The sequence below is a fragment of the Rana temporaria genome, chromosome 1 (assembly GCF_905171775.1).
Source record: "Rana temporaria chromosome 1, aRanTem1.1, whole genome shotgun sequence".
NCBI lineage: Eukaryota > Metazoa > Chordata > Amphibia > Anura > Ranidae > Rana > Rana temporaria.
The window spans coordinates 225,491,706-225,509,598 of NC_053489.1; the positions used below are offsets into that span (position 1 = coordinate 225,491,706).

At 44.2% G+C, this 17,893-nt stretch overlaps 1 protein-coding gene across 4 annotated transcripts in view; it reads right to left on the reverse strand.

The window, feature by feature from the left end:
• Positions 1-5,573: 5,573 nt before the first annotated feature.
• The window catches only part of LOC120937582 (dehydrogenase/reductase SDR family member 4-like), a 156,346-nt gene continuing 144,026 nt past the window's right edge, over positions 5,574-17,893 (reverse strand). For all 4 annotated transcript variants that reach the window (XM_040350950.1, XM_040350927.1, XM_040350935.1 and 1 more), the window contains one exon: positions 5,574-5,992. In XM_040350950.1, coding sequence (XP_040206884.1) covers positions 5,878-5,992 — 115 coding nt within the window. In that variant the 3' untranslated portion in view covers positions 5,574-5,877. The remainder of the gene's footprint in view (positions 5,993-17,893) is intronic.

Consider the following 17,893-nt stretch of genomic DNA (forward strand, 5'->3'; position numbering starts at 1 on the left):
TAGCAAACAATTCTTTTTGCTGCCTCTTGAGGCCTTGACTTCCCGGGCTGTTCTCGCCAGACACTAGGGAGAACTCCCACCCTCTCACTCTCTCCACCATCACCCCTTAGAATCATCTTACCCGCCACTGGGGATGGTCTGGTCTTAGGGGGGAAAGTCTGTGAGTCTCTGGAAGAGGCAGTCAGGTTCTCTGTAGCCAAGTAGCTCTCAACAAGATCCACAAGCTTATCGGCCGTTTCTGGGTCTCCATGGCTTACCCACTTTTGGATGGGAGTAGGAAGAGCTCTCCTGAGCCACTTCCTGCTCAGGTGAATGAGATCATACATTTGAGATCTGGGGGGTTTCCCAAGCCGGAAAGTCCAGTTATGCACACGCTGAGCTCGGACAGCCAGGGTGACACCCAGCAGTGCCAATATTTAAGTTTTTAGCACCACATAGTCTTTTGCTTGGTCAGGCTCTAAGTCATAATAAGCTTTCTGCAATTCCCCAGTTAACAGAGGGGCCACCAGTTCAGCCCACTGCTCCTTGGGCCATTTTTCCCTTTCAAATGTGGTCAAAAACACCTCTGGATCATCCTCTCCAGTCATTTTTGTCAGTAAACGGCTCTGTTGCAAAGTTGCATTTGTCTGCTTCTGGGCTGCAAGGCTCTGTTGTTGAGCTGCAAGGCTCCTTTGCAAACCTGCATTTGTCTGCTGCGGATTGGCATTTGCTAGAGCCAGCTGTTTCAGTATCTCCTCCATGCTGGCCTTTAAAAAAAACTGCCACTGGTTCTCCACGAACTGTGAGGGGTTAGCCCGGCAGCGGGTGTGTGTGACCCCCTGGAAGGGTTCAGCACACAAAAAAACATAAGGCACAGCAGACAGTGGTAAGAGGAAAACAAAAAGGTGTGGTTTTATTTGAACTATATACAAATAAAAATATGACAGAAAACAAAAGAAATACAAAAATAAATCCTGATCAACTTGACCTGCTCGCTATAAACGTTGGTGTCCCTAACTAACAACTGAGTACAGCCATGTGCTGCCCCAGTCCCTGACTCCCTGCTGTTTAAATCTCTTAGCAATAGCCACACAGGCTTTGTCTCACCACACAGACATCACACTCCCTAGACTATTCACACAGATCTGTTTCCAGGTTGGAGCAGATCTCTTAGCATGCTGGGAGATTTTGTAGAGGACCTAACAAGCCCACCTGATACAGCTAGGCTCATCAAGTCCTCCCAGCAGGACTCCCCGCACTCCCCCTAGAGGTACAAACTGGCATAAAGCCTGAACCTAGGAGAAATATATACAGCATCTTGGATGCAACCAGGGGATTTAACCTGCCTACTGTCACAGTATCAATGCAAAAAATTTGGAGCGAATGGACCGATTCAGGCGTTTTAGGTTAAAAATTAGGCAAGGTTTTCCTTATTAGAAAAATGTGAGAATAAAACCCTAGACCTTCCACCTTCTGAGGTACTGGAATAATTACTCCCTGATGCCTCAGTTCCTCTAAAAAGGGATATAAGTGCTAGGGCCTTGTCCTGTGCTTTGGAAATCTGGGTCACAAAAAACGGTTTGGAGGTCACTCTGAAAACTCCAGTCTGTATCCCTTGGAGATGACATTCAGTACAAACGGACTGGATGTTACTGCCCTCCACTGAGGGAGGAAGGATAGAAGTCTCCCTCCCACAGCAGGACCACCATCACTGGCTTTTAGCTGGCTGTTGGGGATGCCTGAACAGAACAGCAGCCCTACCTCTCCCCCTCTGTACCCCCCAGGGTTTCTTATAACCTGTTTTTTTGGGGGGCTGGGTTTGCTCAAGAGGACAATTTTTTTTTAAACTAAAGACAATTTATTTTTCTTTGCCGGAAAAGCCTTTTTCTTATCTGCGGCCCTATCCAAAATGGCTTCTAAGTCAGCCAGGGACAAAAAGGAGATCCCCATTAAAGCGGTTGTATAGGCACATTTTTAACTTTTACCTACAGGTAAGCCTATAATAAGGCTTACCGGTAGGTAAAAAAAAAATATCTCCTACACCTTTAAGGTTTAGGAGATACAGTATTCCCCTCACAATTAGCCGCTTACTACAGTGGCGCATGTGCACAGGGGATTCTCGGCTGAAGGCCCAGCAGACACCGGACCTTGCTGGAAAGAAGTCTCCTGCGCGCATGCGCGGGATTGCCGACATCACGACTCCAGCCACTCACATCGCTGGAGCCGCGATACCCGGAACACACGCCGAGGGAAAATTAAACCCCCCTCGGTGTGGACCGGCAGAGATACCGACACCTCGTTCTAAGGCAAGTATTTCATAATTATCTAGTATGGTGCATACTAGCTCATTATGCCTTTTACCTTACAGGTGCGGAAACAAAAAAATAATAATTTTTATGACTATACAACCGCTTTAAAAGGGAGACCACAGAGCTTCACTTTAGAAGTGGAGTCTCCGGACCAAGTTTTTAACCAGAGAGCTCTTCAAGTTCACAAGGGCCAAAGTCCTAGCGGACATTTCTATTGACTCCGCAGAGGCATCCTCTAAATATCCCACTGCTTTCAACAGAACAGGGATAGTGTCCAACAGATCCTCTCGGGAAGTACCTTCCTCTATGTGCTGCCTCAACTGTTCTAGCCAGTGCTCCAAGTTTCTGGCTACCACTGTTGAGGCCATGGCCGGTTTAGGATTTGCCATAGAAGAGTCCCATGCTTTATTTTTAGAAGGGAATAGGCAGATTTATCCATGGCATCCTTCAGGATACCCATGTCCTTGAAGTCCAAGTCAGTATTGCGAGAAACTTGGCAAAAGGCTGCATCTAATTTTGGCCTTTTGTTCGACACATGCAAAATGGAAACCTACGCTTAAGGGATCGAGAAAAACTAAACCCTTTCTGGTTCCTTCCATTCTCACTTGACAGTCTCTGAGAGGACCTTGTGCACTGGAAAAACTCTGTTTAGTTTCTCCCAGACCCTCAAACATCTTATCATGCAGTGATAGATCAACTTTATCTTCCTGAATGCCAAGAGTGGTATGAATGGTCCTAATCAACTCATCCACTTTGTCCAAGGATAACATATCTAGACAATCTTCTGTCCAACACCTCCTTATCCTCATCGGCTTTGGGTGAACTGCTCTTGCTTGCAGCCTCCTCCTCTGAGTCACTATCTTCCCTGGAAGTGGATGGCAGAGGACTGGATGGTCTGGCTTGACTCCCTGATTGGAGTTCCGGGTGCTTGACCAAAAAGGAGTAAGACGATTGGAAAGGATCTAAGTTTCTTTTATAAGAAGACCAAAAGATCTGAGCTTTGTGGCTGCTTTACTTTCCTGTGCTTGTGCTTTACTAGGTCCGCTATACAGTCCTTGCATAGGGTCTTTAGGGACTCTTTGCAGGAAGGACACATTTTCTTAGAGGGGTACACTTTGTCTTTTCCCGTGCCTTCTGTAATTTAGAACAGAAAGCACCCTATTAGGACCTAAGCAATATCCCCAACCTCCTCTCCCCCCAAAAAACATTTACAGAAGCCCCCCCAAGAGAAAGGGGGGAGACCATCCAAACCATGCCCCCTTAGGAGGTATTCAAAGGGGCATGGAACAGGCTCCCCCCTTCCCAGACTACCCAGGCACCAGGGGAGGGTGGAGGGATAAGCAAAGCCTAAAGGTAAAACATCTGGAGCCTCTTCCCCATCTTACCTGGGCTGAGCTGGCACTTGTGGCTCCTGTTCCCGCCAACTTTATGTTGCAGCACTGTAGCAGCTCTGCTGTCCATTTTTTAAGACTCCCAGTCTCCTCGCCACTGCAAGGACTGGAAGTCTACAACAGCCAGGGCCCACTCCGCTTTCCACAGGCCGGAAGCTGCACGCCCGACCAGAAGTGCCGCCTCTTTCCGGAAATTACTTTACCCCCCATTTGGCCCCGAAACGAATAGAGACCTGGAAAACCCCTGTCTCCACACTCCAGGAAATGGGAATGAATCTCCCAGCCGGACCAAGCAAACGTTGTGTGGGGAAGAAGGGGGAGCGCCCCCCTCCCATCTAGGAGGATGCTGGGATTGCCCAGAGGACCACAAGGTCCATATATATATATATATATATATATATATATAAAAATAAAAAAATAGTGAGCCATGCACCCTCACACAGGACCTCTGCCTGGAGAGAGCACAGCACATCCACAGTTCCAAGCAGCACTTCCACCATGGCGGTGGAAACACTACAAATGAGGCCATGGTGGAAGTGAGCTGCCTTTAAAGGGGTGTTATTCACAGTGTTTCCTGAGAAGTTGGGTGCTGTCCTGAAAAACGCTTTGAGAAATAGAGGTTTGTGAAGGTGTCAGGAAAGAACTCACCTTCTGGTGCCACTGTGGCTCCCAGATTCATATGCTGCAGTTCCAGTGTTAACCAGTGGGTGTCTCCTAGCGGCCAGAAGCTCATATCATGTCATCACCTGATGGTTGTTGCAGGAAGTATATTTATGCTTGTGCTGTGCTTCTCCTATTGCCTTGGTTTTCTGTCTCCATTTGCCCCGGACCTGCATCCTGTTCCTTGACCCCGACCCTGCAGCCCGATTCCTTCCTGCCTGCTCTCCTTGCCTACACTTTTTGTAGCCATTGTCTTTTAATCAACATAAAAACGACTGGATCTCCTCTTTAAACCCAAAGCACACTGTGACCTTCTAATAAAGAGGTTCTATTAGTCTGGTGAGTGAGCACTTAATCACAGGGTGATCACTTTTGCATGGTTGGTGTGGAAGAGGATATGATTACATCTGTGCACTGCAGTTGGACTTATTCTTCTGGGGGAACACGTGTATAATCTCAATTTTTATAGTTGTGAATGGACTCACAGTATACTGTATGTGGACTTGATTTGGTTTATAGCTGGGAATTAGCAAGTTTTTCTACATTTTGTTTATGGGCATCACTATATATATATTTTATAATATTTATGTTAATAGTGTCATACATTACATTTTAAAGGGGCAGCTACACCACTTAAATTTGATTGATTGGATAAGCACAAAGGTTTATTATTGTTAGCACCATTATTGTACCTACCAAATAAAGTAAACTTGCCTTTAGAGAAATTTGGAGGCCAACACTGCCGACCTCTCCTTCTGAAAATGCTGGCAAACTTGACTATCACGCTGACCCAATTACTTTATCTCACTGACTAGGAACAAATATCCAGCCAAGAATCTTTGAATTTTTCAAAGTAGTGAAGAAAGAGGGTGAGAATAATAGCCAGACAATAACATTTTAAGTAAGATATCTGTTCCAATAAAAGGAAATCTCATTTCATAATTTGTAAAAATTATCAAAAAGCTTATTTTAAATACTTACAAGGATATATGCATGCAGCATTTACTGCATCAACTTTAATCTTCTATTACAGTATATACCCTTGTTTAAATGATTAACTAATTCTTCATTCTGCTTTCAAAATACCTTACTGGACCTGCTATAAATGTTTAGTAATATTACACCTTGTTTTGCAGTTTCAACTCAACCTGTGTTTCAGATACTTTCCACAAGATGTCGCAATTTCAACATACAGCAGAGTAAAAAAAAAAAAAAAAAAACACACAAAAATCCCTTTATAACAATGCATCACTGTTGCATGACTATATTTTATGCATGTTTAGGAATGAACACCTAACCTCTCAAATTGCAATGAGATGTGTACATCAGTCTAGCCAAGTTAAAAATCTGGCCTGGAATAATGGAGATTCAAGCAAGTTCTCTGCAGAAATATACTAAATCTATATAAATTCAACAAAATGTATTACTGATATTTTTATTTATATAATGCAATATATATGTTCTTTATTTTTTACATAGTCAGGAAAATACAGGTTAACATTTCGTATTGCTTCATCATTTTCCCTAAAACACAAGGTTTAAAGCCTTCCAAGCATGCCACCAGTGACGCCAATATTTTCCCCATTGATGTAGGACGCATCTTCAGAGCATAAAAATGAGGCAATCCCTGCACACTCTTCTGGTTCTCCCATCCTGGAAAACAAATAAAAAATAAATAAAACACATAAAACAGATAACCAGTAAAAGTAATCTGTCAAAAAAAAAAAAAAATACTAATAAATAATAATAATAATAATAATAAAAAAAAAATATATATGTATATATATATATATATATATATATATATATATATATATATATATATATATATATATATATATGTTTTGAAAATTGAGATTTAGTATAATTTTTGGGCTGTGCACAATTTGTAATGCACTGACCCCTCTTACTTCACTGTTCTGGAGCTTTGGGGTTCATGAACAGTAAATACTGGGGTAATGCAATAAAGCATGTATGACACTTTTCTGGTGGTATGTCCTCTTTAACCACTTACCCCCCGGACCATATTGCTGCCCAAAGACCAGAGTACTTTTTGCGATTCGGGACTGCGTCGCTTTAACAGACAATTGCGCGGTCGTGCGACGTGGCTCCCAAACAAAATTGGCGTCCTTTTTTTCCCACAAATAGAGCTTTCTTTTGGTGGTATTTGATCACCTCTGCGTTTTTTATTTTTTGCGCTATAAACAAAAATAGAACGACAATTTTGAAAAAAATGAATATTTTTTACTTTTTGCTGTAATAAATATCCCCCAAAAATATATAAAAAAACATTTTTTTTCCTCAGTTTAGGCCGATACGTATTCTTCTACATATTTTTCGTAAAAAAAATCGCAATAAGCGTTTATTGATTGGTTTGCAATACAAAATAGGGGGTATTTTTATGGCATTTTTATTAATATTTTTTTTACTAGTAATGGCGGCGATCAGCGATTTTTTTTTCGGTATTGCGACATTATGGCGGACACTTCGGACATTTTTGACACATTTTTGGGACCATTGGCATTTTTATAGCGATCAGTGCTATAAAAATGCATTAGATTACTATAAAAATGCCACTGGCAGTGAAGGGGTTAACACTAGGGGGCGGGGAAGGGGTTAAGTATGCCTGGGCGTGTTCTTACTGTGGGGGGGGGGGGGGTGGCCTCACTAGGGGAAACACTGATTTTCTGTTCATACATTGTATGAACAGAAAATCAGCATTTCCCCTGCTGACAGGAACGAGAGCTGTGTGTTTACACACACAGCTCCCGTTCCCCGCTCTGTACCGAGCGATCGCGTGTGCCCGGCGGCGATCGCGCCCGCCGGGCACACGCACGGGAGTCGGGGGCGAGCGGGGGGCGTGCGCCCCTAGTGGCGGCTAAAAGGTAGGACGTCCATTTACGTGGTCTCGCCTAGGAGAGCCACCTTGTGGACGTATAATGACGGTGCGGCGACGGCAAGTGGTTAAAATGGCATATTCAGAAATCACTGCAACCAGTTTCTGTAGCTTTTGAGACCCATGAGGCAGATTCAGGTTGTTCTTAATAGCACTTCTATAAAAAGTGGCACCATGGCTGCACTAAATTACAAAAGAATTACCCTCAGTTTGAAGATGACAAAGGTGGAGGTAATTAAAACCAACTCTAACTTGGAGTACAGAGGCAGAGTGCCTGTCTATGTTGTGTAGTATGTTTGCCTCCTAGTGACCAGTGATGCTGACAGCAGGTGGAACCTGATGGGGAAGCTCAGGTCCTAGTTCTCTCTCAGCTCCCCGCTCTCCTTGTGAGGTACAGCTGGCAGTGGGAGGATTTTATAGCCAATAGCAGGCTATCTATTGATATGGATCCAACTACTGTCTGCCGGCAACCACAAGGGAAGCAGAACTGTTGGAAATCTACGGTCTCGGGGGGCGTGGATTGCGTGCTGCTGATGGCCGCTCATTAAAGAAGCTCCGGAGTATCGAGGGGGATTTCAGCATTCAGGACCCGCTTCAAGCCACACAACCGCCAGCAGCAATAAGCTGAAAGCCTCCTTGCCCATCCGAAGATGACAAGGAAACGCAAGGAGGAGCGGCAACTTCAGAAAATAAAGGAGTTCTTCCTCAATACTCCGAGGCAGAGGAAAAGATGGTGCTGGTGTAGTGTCACAGTCTGCTGCCTATCGTAGAATGCTGCAGAAGTCACGTGGCGGCCAACTGTGCATGTGCGATGTGTTCCAAACGCAAGTGCGATGCGTTCCAATGGATTTACGACAGTACACACCAGCGAACCCAGCATTCAGGGCGATGTGGAATTAGAGGAAAGTGGCCAGTCGGCCTCACGTCCTCGCTTTGCTCGGACGGCTCGCTCCGCTCGCTCTGCCTCTTGGCTCTTTTTTGAACATCCTCCAATCCACAGGGATGTTAAGGAAAGAGCCTGGATGCTGACCGAGGTTTCACTGGTGTGCACTGTCGTGAATCCATTGGAATGCATCACACTTGCGTTTGGAACGCATCGCGCATGTGCAGTTGGCCGCCACGTGACTTCCGCAGCATTCTACGATAGGCAGCAGAATGTGACAATACACCGGCGTTCCGGCCCCCGCCGCCTCACACAGCCACAAACACTCTGGCCACTACACGGACCTCCCCGAGGATGATCCACAGGCTGAGGGAACTCCAGGTGCTGCATCACCCAGTCAGACCTCTCCACTATCGAGCTCTCCTTGTGCTAGCCCTGCTAAAGCCAGGATGAGGCTGGACTACACTGAAAGCAGCAACCTGGTGAGTCAGGGGAAATCCCCATCACTGGTGCATAACACACTGTGTGCTTAAATTGCCTCCTTCCCCACAAATAACCAGCCTGTCATGGACACTCTACTCAAGGACATGTTAGTGTCCTTGCAAAAATCCCTGCATGCTGACATCACTTCCCTATACCAAAAATGTTCTGCTGAGGTGTCATCTCTGGGAGAACGAATGAACTTTTTTTAAATTCAAATATTCTTTATTCATTTTGTTCCATTCAAGAAGAAAAAAGATATAAAAACATTTTACACAACATATATCCTTACATAATACACTTCTTTATTGCTACTACTGTTTCTCCTTTTACCCATAACCCTTCCCTCCCCCCTTCTGGTTTATATCCCGAAAACACACCTACGCCTTTGAACTATATTTTACTATTAACACATTCTCCTTAAGTTACATTTTTAACACCAAAAGGTTACGATCCCATTCTCTGTTACCTCTCCACCTCGCTCATGGCTTACCCCACTGATCTTTCTTTATTCCCCTTCTCTACTTATGGTGGACAGCCCATTCTCCTCAGCCAAGGCTCCCACATAATTTTAAATTTGTTGAAATTCCCTTGTCTGGTTAGTGTTACTTTTTCTTTCCATACTGTGGCGTAAATCACGTTTTCCCATTCTGCTGATGTGGGCGCTTTCTCTGACTGCCATTTCTGTGCGATCAATTTTCTAGCTTGAAACAAGCACCTTATAGCAGCTACCTTACTTCCTCTTGGCTCAAATCTCTCATCTAGACAACCCAGCGGGCAAACCAATGCCTCAAGCTCCAAGTCCATCCCAAAAGTGGTATTTATGATCTCTATTACTTTACCCCAGTACTTGTGTAGCTTTGGGCACCTCCACATCATGTGTATTAGTTCGCCTGTGATTTGGCATCTGGGGCATTTGTCATCTGCTTTCCTGCCAAACTTATATAACCTCTTTGGCGTATAGTACACTCTATAAAATAAAAATAGATGGGAGACCTTTTGCGACGGGGCGAGTGACACCAAGTTCCCTGCCGCTAGTATCTGTTCCCATTGCGCAGTTGTAATTTGGCCTACATCCACCTCCCAGTTCTGTTTATTTTTTTCCAGTCTTTCTCCCCCTATAAACCCCTCACTGATCTTTGCATATAGATCTGAGATAATACCCTTGGAGCTCCTGCTTTAATTAGGCGTTGAAGCTGGGGGATTTTTTGTCCTCTTACCAGGCCCGTCTTAAATTGCGCCTGTAGGGCATGTCTTACCTGCAGGTAAGTATAGAATAGAGAATTTGTCCTTGCAACAATCCCTGCATGCTGACATCACTTCCCTATCCCAAAAAAGTTCTGCTGAGGTGTCATCTCTGGGAGAACAAATGAACTTAGTTGAAAATGCTGTCAGCGACATCACTACCACAGTTAACAACCTAGTGTATGCAAATGAAGATGGTGTAGAGCAGGAGTGGGAAACCTGTGGCCCGCGGGCCGCTTGCGGTCCGCAAAATCATTCCATCCGCCCCCCCCCCATGCCGCTGAGTGTGTGTCTGCGGAGCTGTCAGAAAGAGCCGATGTTTACCTTGTAGTTCCGGCTCCTTCTGACTAGGGGTGCAACGGATCGTCACCGATCCATGATCCGAACAGGTCACCCCATTTGGATCGGCACACCCCGCGATCCGCGGAGCGCTCCGGAGCCTCGGCCTAGGAAAGTCCCCGGGTTCGGCCTAGCTCCGGAGCGGCGGCCATCTTGGTACACCCGGAAGCGGCCCTCCTCTCTGTTCACACCCACAGAGGAGGTTTACTGTCTGAGGTCTGCACTATTGTGAGGGTTACTGTCTGAGGTCTGCAATACTGTGGGGGTTACTGTCTGAGGTCTGCACTACTGGGGGGGGGTTACCATCTGAGGTCTGTACTACTGTGGGGGTTACTGTCTGAGATTTTTTTTTTTTTTTGCTGATCCAAAAAATTATCCGATCCGTGACTCCTGATCCGAGGAACGATCCGAACCGTGAGTTTTTTGATCCGTTGCACCCCTACTTCTGACAGTGTGAGTCACAGCAGATTGTGTTTTGGGGATTGGGGGAATCGCATTGTGGGGATTGTGTTTTTGTATCTACCATGACACAAAAACGTATACGTCTGGCATGCATTTTTTTCCAGGACTGCTTTGCATTCCCAGTCAGGACAAACTCAGAGGATAGTCAGTGCCAGGGAGGCGAAAGTGTTAACACACACTGGATAGTTAGTTGATCATTTTGTACGGCCCCCGAATGATGTTACAAAAATCCAAATGGCCCTTGGCAGAAAAAAGGTTCCCCCCCCCCCCTGGTGTAAAGGAAAGGCAATGGCTGAGGGCCAAAATCACATACACAAAACCATATACAAAACCCTTGTTCCTGCCGGACATGATTCCCAGAGATGTACTCATGAGAGTGCAATTCTATACAACCAAAGACCAAATTCTGAGGAAGTCCAGAACCCAGGGAAAACTTCCAGACCCCTACGAAAGCGTACAAGTGTTTCCAAGTACACGATGGACCTCAGGCGCCAGTTAAATACAATCACGAAAGCCCTGTGAAACCACAACATTGCGTACAAATGGGGCCACCCAACTAAGCTGTCTATCGACAGGAACGGAAGATCATTTATTATACATTCACTTGAGGCTGGCCTTACCTTACTAAATGAATGGGGAATTATTCCTGACCCGCCACCTACATCAAACTCCCAAAACGCTCCGGGTCCAATCCCACCTCTGTGGCACAAATCTAATCAAAACTTCCAAACTAAATTCTGAAGGGTCCCTCACCCACTGAAAAATCCAGCAACTCCCCCCTTCTGAATGGTCTGTGGCTGCAGCGCCCAACCTGTTTGAACTCATACCCTCCAACAGAATATGCAGCTGTACACAAGTACCTCAAGCTGCAAATCTTTTTCATTTGTTTGTTTATATGTTTTCCTTTACCCTAGTCTGCAACCATTCCCACGACCACTGTGCTACTCTTACACCAAACTGATGACAACAAAACCTACAGATGAAGAACGTCCTGCCGATCCAGTGCCAAAAGCCGCCAACAAATCGTGAGTACAATTACACCCAGCATACTCATTACCCTCAATGGGCATTAAAATAACATCTATTAACATTAAGGGACTGAACCATCCAGGCAAAGAGAACCTCCATTTGGCGAACAGCCCTAAAACTGAACATTGATATTGTCTGTGCACAAGAAACACACTTCAAAGACACTGCAACTCCCTTGATCAAACATAGCTCCTTCCCCCGTGCATTTCTAGCATGCAGCTCAGAAAAGAAGCGTGGAGTCCTGATAGCGGTTAAAGATGCTATTGACTTCCAACTCCTGGAACAAATCCCAGATCCTCACGGGCGCTACTTGATCCTGGTATGCACACTAGATTCTTCCCCATTCACATTGGTCTGTCTGTACCCCCCGAATTCTTGTCAGATTTAATTCCTAAATAAGTTACTGAGGAAAGCCTGTAAAGCCCAAAAGGGCTCTCTAATTCTATGCAGAGACTTCAACATTGCGCCAGAGTACCACCTTGACACCACAAATAGGAACCTGAAGCACACCTCACCGATGCAACACTTTATCCTAGCAAATGACCTGTACGATGTGTGGAGATGCCATCACACCACTGAGAAAGACTTCACCTTCCACTCCACTGCACACAACTCTTACTCCAGGATCGATTACTTCCTGACGGACAAGTGGCTACTCCAACGAATCTCGGATTCAACCATTGAACAGATAATGTGGTCAGACCACGCTCCTATCTGTCTAACAATTAGCACAAGCAAATCGCCTATACCCACAAGGTTATGGAGGGCTAATACATTTCTAATGAAATCTCCTCACTATGCGGGAGAGATTCAAAGTCAGATAGATGAGTATTTCCTGCATAATGTTGGTTCAGTGGATAAAGCTGCAACTCTGTGGATGGCGCATAAAGCGTTCATTCGAGGGGTGTTGATGAAACTGGCATCTCAGGAAAAAAAAAAAAAAAAGGACGCAGAGAATTGACGAGATAATCTCACAAATAGAGTCCACAGAATCCCTCAACAAATTGACGCCATCCCACTCCCTCAAACTAAAACTCCTGGCCCTGAGGCAAGAACTCAGGTCCTTACTACTAGAATCTTACAAAAAAAAAAATGCAGGCTCAAAGCCTGCTCATACTCCACTAGCAACAAAGCAGGCAAACACATGGCCGCAAGACTCCGGGGCCTTTGCGCCAAGGCCAAGATCCCATATATCTTCCACCCCACCTCCAAGGTCAAAATTCTTGAACCCCAAGGAATAGCATTTAGTAATTACTACAAGTCCCTTTACAACCTCAAAAATGATACCTCAACCCCTCAGCCAACTCCAGATAACATTAAGTACTTCTTGTCCCAAATAAATCTCCCGACCCTTTCCACAAGCCAATTAGAAGTACTGAACACTCTCTTTACCCCACAGGAAAATCACCCAACATATAGATTCCCTCCCAAACTGTAAATCGCCCGGCCCTGATGGGCTCCCAGGGGAATTTTACAAGCAGTTCAAGGACACTCTAGCTCCCTTTCTATGCGACCTCTTCAATAAAGCTGCCTCCTCCTCTTCATTTCCTCAGGAAATGCTGAAAGCTCTTGTAGTGGCCCTTCCTAAACCCGGCAAGGAACCAGCACCGCAGAACTTCAGACCAATATTCGCTGCTAAATGCAAATATACAACTGTATGCTAAACTCATTGCTTCCAGGTTAATGATTATCATTCCTTCCCTCAGACAAAGATCAGGCAGAATTTGTCAGGGGCCATCAGTCCTCTGACACCACCAGGCATCTAATCAACATCACACACTTGGCCAAAAGCTCTGAAACGCCTTCTCTGCTCCTATCTTTGGACTTGGAGAAGGCATTGGACAGGGTCCACTGGGGATACCTGCAAGCCGTCCTGACCAAATTTGGATTCTCTAATAGAATCCTTTCAGATATCATGGCTCTATACACAATCCCCTCAGCTAATGTATACGTGGCAGAAATGATGTCATCTACATTCTATATAACCAATGGCACAAGGCAGGGTTGCCCCCTATCCCATCTCATCTATGACCTAGCCATGGAACCCCTAGCAGAACACATTAGAACATCTAACCTAATCTCAGGATTCCAAATAGGGGGAAAAGAGCACAAAATCAGCCTTTTTGCTGATGATGTCATCTTGATGTTAACAAATCCCCACTCTTCCCTAACCGCAGCCCAAGCTCTCCTCAACAAATTTGGGGCAGTATCATACTACAAAGTGAACGCCTCAAAATCGCACACACTCAATCTAGGAATAGATAGTGTCACTAAAAACCTTTTATCCCTACAAGTCCCATTCCAGTGGTCAGAGACAGGCATAGCATACCTAGGAATCACCCTGACCAACAATCCAGAAAATATCTGTTCAAAATAAACTACATACCCTTTAAAACAGGAATACAGTAAATCTCTAGAGAAATTATCCAAACACGAATTCTCCTGGGCCGGCAGGCTAGCTGCATTTAAAATGTAAATCCTCCCGCAACTCTTGTACTTGTTCTGCTCCCTACCCATCCCAATCCCATACTCCTACTTAAGCTCCCTGCAGTCCATTTTATCTAAATTCATATGGAAAGGAAAAACACCACGGGTTGCCCGGGCTTGGCTAACCAGGCATAGATCAGTCGGCGGATCAGGCCTAGTTGACATTGCAGATTACTACCACTCCACTGTGCTTGCCCAGCTCAAATAGTGGTTTCTCACAGAGGCCAACTCCCTATGGGGAGATCTAGACTGCTGCTCCATACCTGGCAGAAATCTGAAACTATGGTTATATAGCCTACACCCAAAATCTAAGCTACCCAAATACCTCTCCCCAACTATTTTAGCATCAGTCAGGACATGGCGAAAGTTTATCTCCATGCCCTGGCCAGATACACCCAGAGCTTCCATGAAGCTCCCGATCTTCATACTAGCACTCTTAATCCCAGGCATAAACCTCAACACATGGCCCAAAAATGCCCAACTGCACGACCTTGTCCTTAATAACCGTACAAAATCTTTCAACCAGCTACAATCCGACCTGAACTTAACACGGTTTACTACCAATACCTTCAAATTGCCGACTGTATACACCATAACCCCCATCTCCTGGTCCCTATCCCAGTAAGAGCCCTCGCCTATTATTCACCCAGCAATAAACAAACACACAAAAGGCATTTCAGTATTGTACAACATGCTACACGAGAAATCGCTCTTCCAACACTCTAAAATATACTCCACCTGTGGGAACGCGATCTTCAACAACAATACACCGTCCATAACTGGGGAAGAGCACTACGCTCTATATACAAAGCCACTACCTGTACCTCTCTATGGGAGCTCACCCAAAAGTATAACACAACGCAGATATCCAACGCCCCTTAAAATTGCCACCTTTGATCATAACGCCTCACCGGCATGCTGGCGTAAATGCGGAGAAACAGGATCACTTCTCCACGTACTATGGAACTGTCCATTATAAACCTGGTATTGGACAGAAATCTTCTCCCTGATTGCACAGATTACTAATATCACCTTACCTCCTTCACCCGATCTAGCACTTCTGAACCTAAACATCGAACATGTCCCACACCAATTTCACAATGTAGTAATACACATCCTACTTGCAGCTAGACAGAATATAACCAAATGCTGGAAAAATGCCTCACCACCACAAGCCTTGAGTGTAATAAAAAACAGGTCCAAGACCACTACATATTTGAGATCACGCTGGCGGCGGATAGAATTGCCCACCTTAAATTGTCCCAGGCATCGGACCCATGGGCGACATGGTACAAATTCAATATAAAATTATTAATGTTTACCCATGCACAGTGCAGTCGCTTCATCCCCCTCCCCCACTAGTTTATTTTATTTTATTTTCTTTCCCCCTACCCACCCCAGCTCCTACATACCAGCATTCATACAAGGTTCATGATTTCACCTGAAATATAGTTTAGAGCACTACTATCCTGTAGGACGCCAATCGGCAACTAATAGGTGAACACGGCTCAAGGCCAGCTCACCTCACTCTTGTAAATGGAAATCTACGTTCTCCAAATCCGACTCTGCCCACCCATGGACAAACCTCATTGGCCACAGTTGATCGGAGGATGGAGTGTTTTTATGGACACTCCGGCATCAGTGCATCTCCACGTGTATCATGTATCTGCTTCTAAAAGGTACAGTGGGGATCGAATGTTTGGGCACCCCAGGTAAAAATGTGTATTAATGTGCATAACGAAGCCAAGGAAAGATGGAAAGATCTCCAAAAGGCATCAAAATACAGATTAGACATTCTTACAATATGTAAAAAAAAAGTTAGATGATTTTAGTTCCATCATTTACACTTTCAAAATTACAGAAAACTAAAAAATGGCGTCTGCAAAAGTTTGGGCACCCTGTAGAATTTATAGCATGCACTGCCCCCTTTGCAAAGCTGAGACCTGCCAGTGTCATGGATTGTTCTCAATCATCATCTGGGAAGACCAGGTTATGTCCATCTTAAAGGTTTTAAATGCCCAGACTCATCTGACCTTGCACCAACAATCAGCACCATGGGTTCTTCTAAGCAGTTGTCTAGAAAATTGAAACTGAAAATAGTTGAAGCTCACAAAGCTGGAGAAGGCTATAAGAAGATAGCAAAGCATTTTCAGATGTCAATATCCTCTGTTCGGAATGTAATTAAGAAATGGCAGTCATCAGGAACAGTGGAAGTTAAAGCAAGATCTGGAAGACCAAGAAAAATATCAGACAGAACAGCTCGCAGGATTGTGAGAAAAGCAATTCAAAACCCATGTTTGACTGCACAATCCCTCCAGAAAGATCTGGCAGACACTGGAGTTGTGGTACACTATTCCACTATAAAAAGAGATACTTGTACAAATATAGTCTTCATGGAAGAGTCATCAGAAGAAAACCTCTTCTATGTCCTCACCACAAAAATCAGCGTTTGAACTTTGCAAATGAACATATAGACAAGCCTGATGCATTTTGGAAACAAGTTCTGTTGAACGAGGAGGTTAAAATAGAACTTTTTGGCCGGAATGAGCAAAGGTACGTTTGGAGAAGAAAGGGCACAGAATTTAATGAAAAGAACCTCTGTCCAACTGTTAAGCATGGGGGTGGATCAATTATGCTTTGGGGTTGTATTGCAGCCAGTGGCACAGGGAACATTTCACGAGTAGAAAAAAAAATGGATTCAATACAATTTCAGCAAATTTTGGATGGTAACTTGATGCCATCTGTGAAAAAGCTGAAGTTAAAGAGAGGATGGCTTCTACAAATGGATAATGATCCTAAACACACCTCAAAATCCACGGGGGATTACATCAAGAGGCGTAAACTGAAGGTTTTGCCATGGCCTTCACAATCTCCTGACCTCAACTAAATTGAAAATCTATGAATAGACCTTAAAAGAGCAGTGCGTGACAGACAGCCCAGAAATCTCAAAGAACTGGAAGACTTTTGTAAGGAAGAATGGGCAATGATACCTCAAACAAGAATTGAAAGACTCTTGGCTGGCTACAAAAAGTGTTTACAAGCTGTGATACTTGCCAAAGGGGGCAGTACAAGATATTAACTCTGCAGGGTGCCCAAACTTTTGCATACACCATTTTTTTGTTTTCTGTAAAATTTTGAAAGTGTAAATGATGGAAATAAAATCTAACTTTTTTTGACATATTATAAGAATGTTTAATCTGTAATTTGATGCCTTTGAGATTTTTCCATCTTTCCTTGGCTTCGTTATGCACATTAAGACAAATTTTTACCTGGGGTGCCCAAACTTTCGATCACCACTGTACATGGATCTGTCTCCTCATGTCATAACGGAATTCCAAAGAGTGTCACAGACACGTTTTATGAATTACTGTGATTGTGTTTTAAATTGTTTTCCAATTTGCTGATAGATCAAGTCTTTTCCACACACAAGGTATTTTATGATTGGTTATTGAGTTTGTTGTTTTTAAAAAAATGATACTCTTTGTGCATGTTCATTTTATATTATCTGATATATTGTATAAAATAAAAATGATATTGAAAATAGCAAGTAGGCTTTGTGCTTTTTTTTGCTTGGATAAAAGTAAATGCTTTGTTGGTCATTATTGTTGAATATTTTGTTGGTCATTACTATATTTAAAATATTCCTATTTCTGTCCATGTGAAAGCACAAGAAATTAAGGGGTATTTGGCACTGGGACAGGAATTATAACCTGACAGAAGTTTTAAAGCTTTC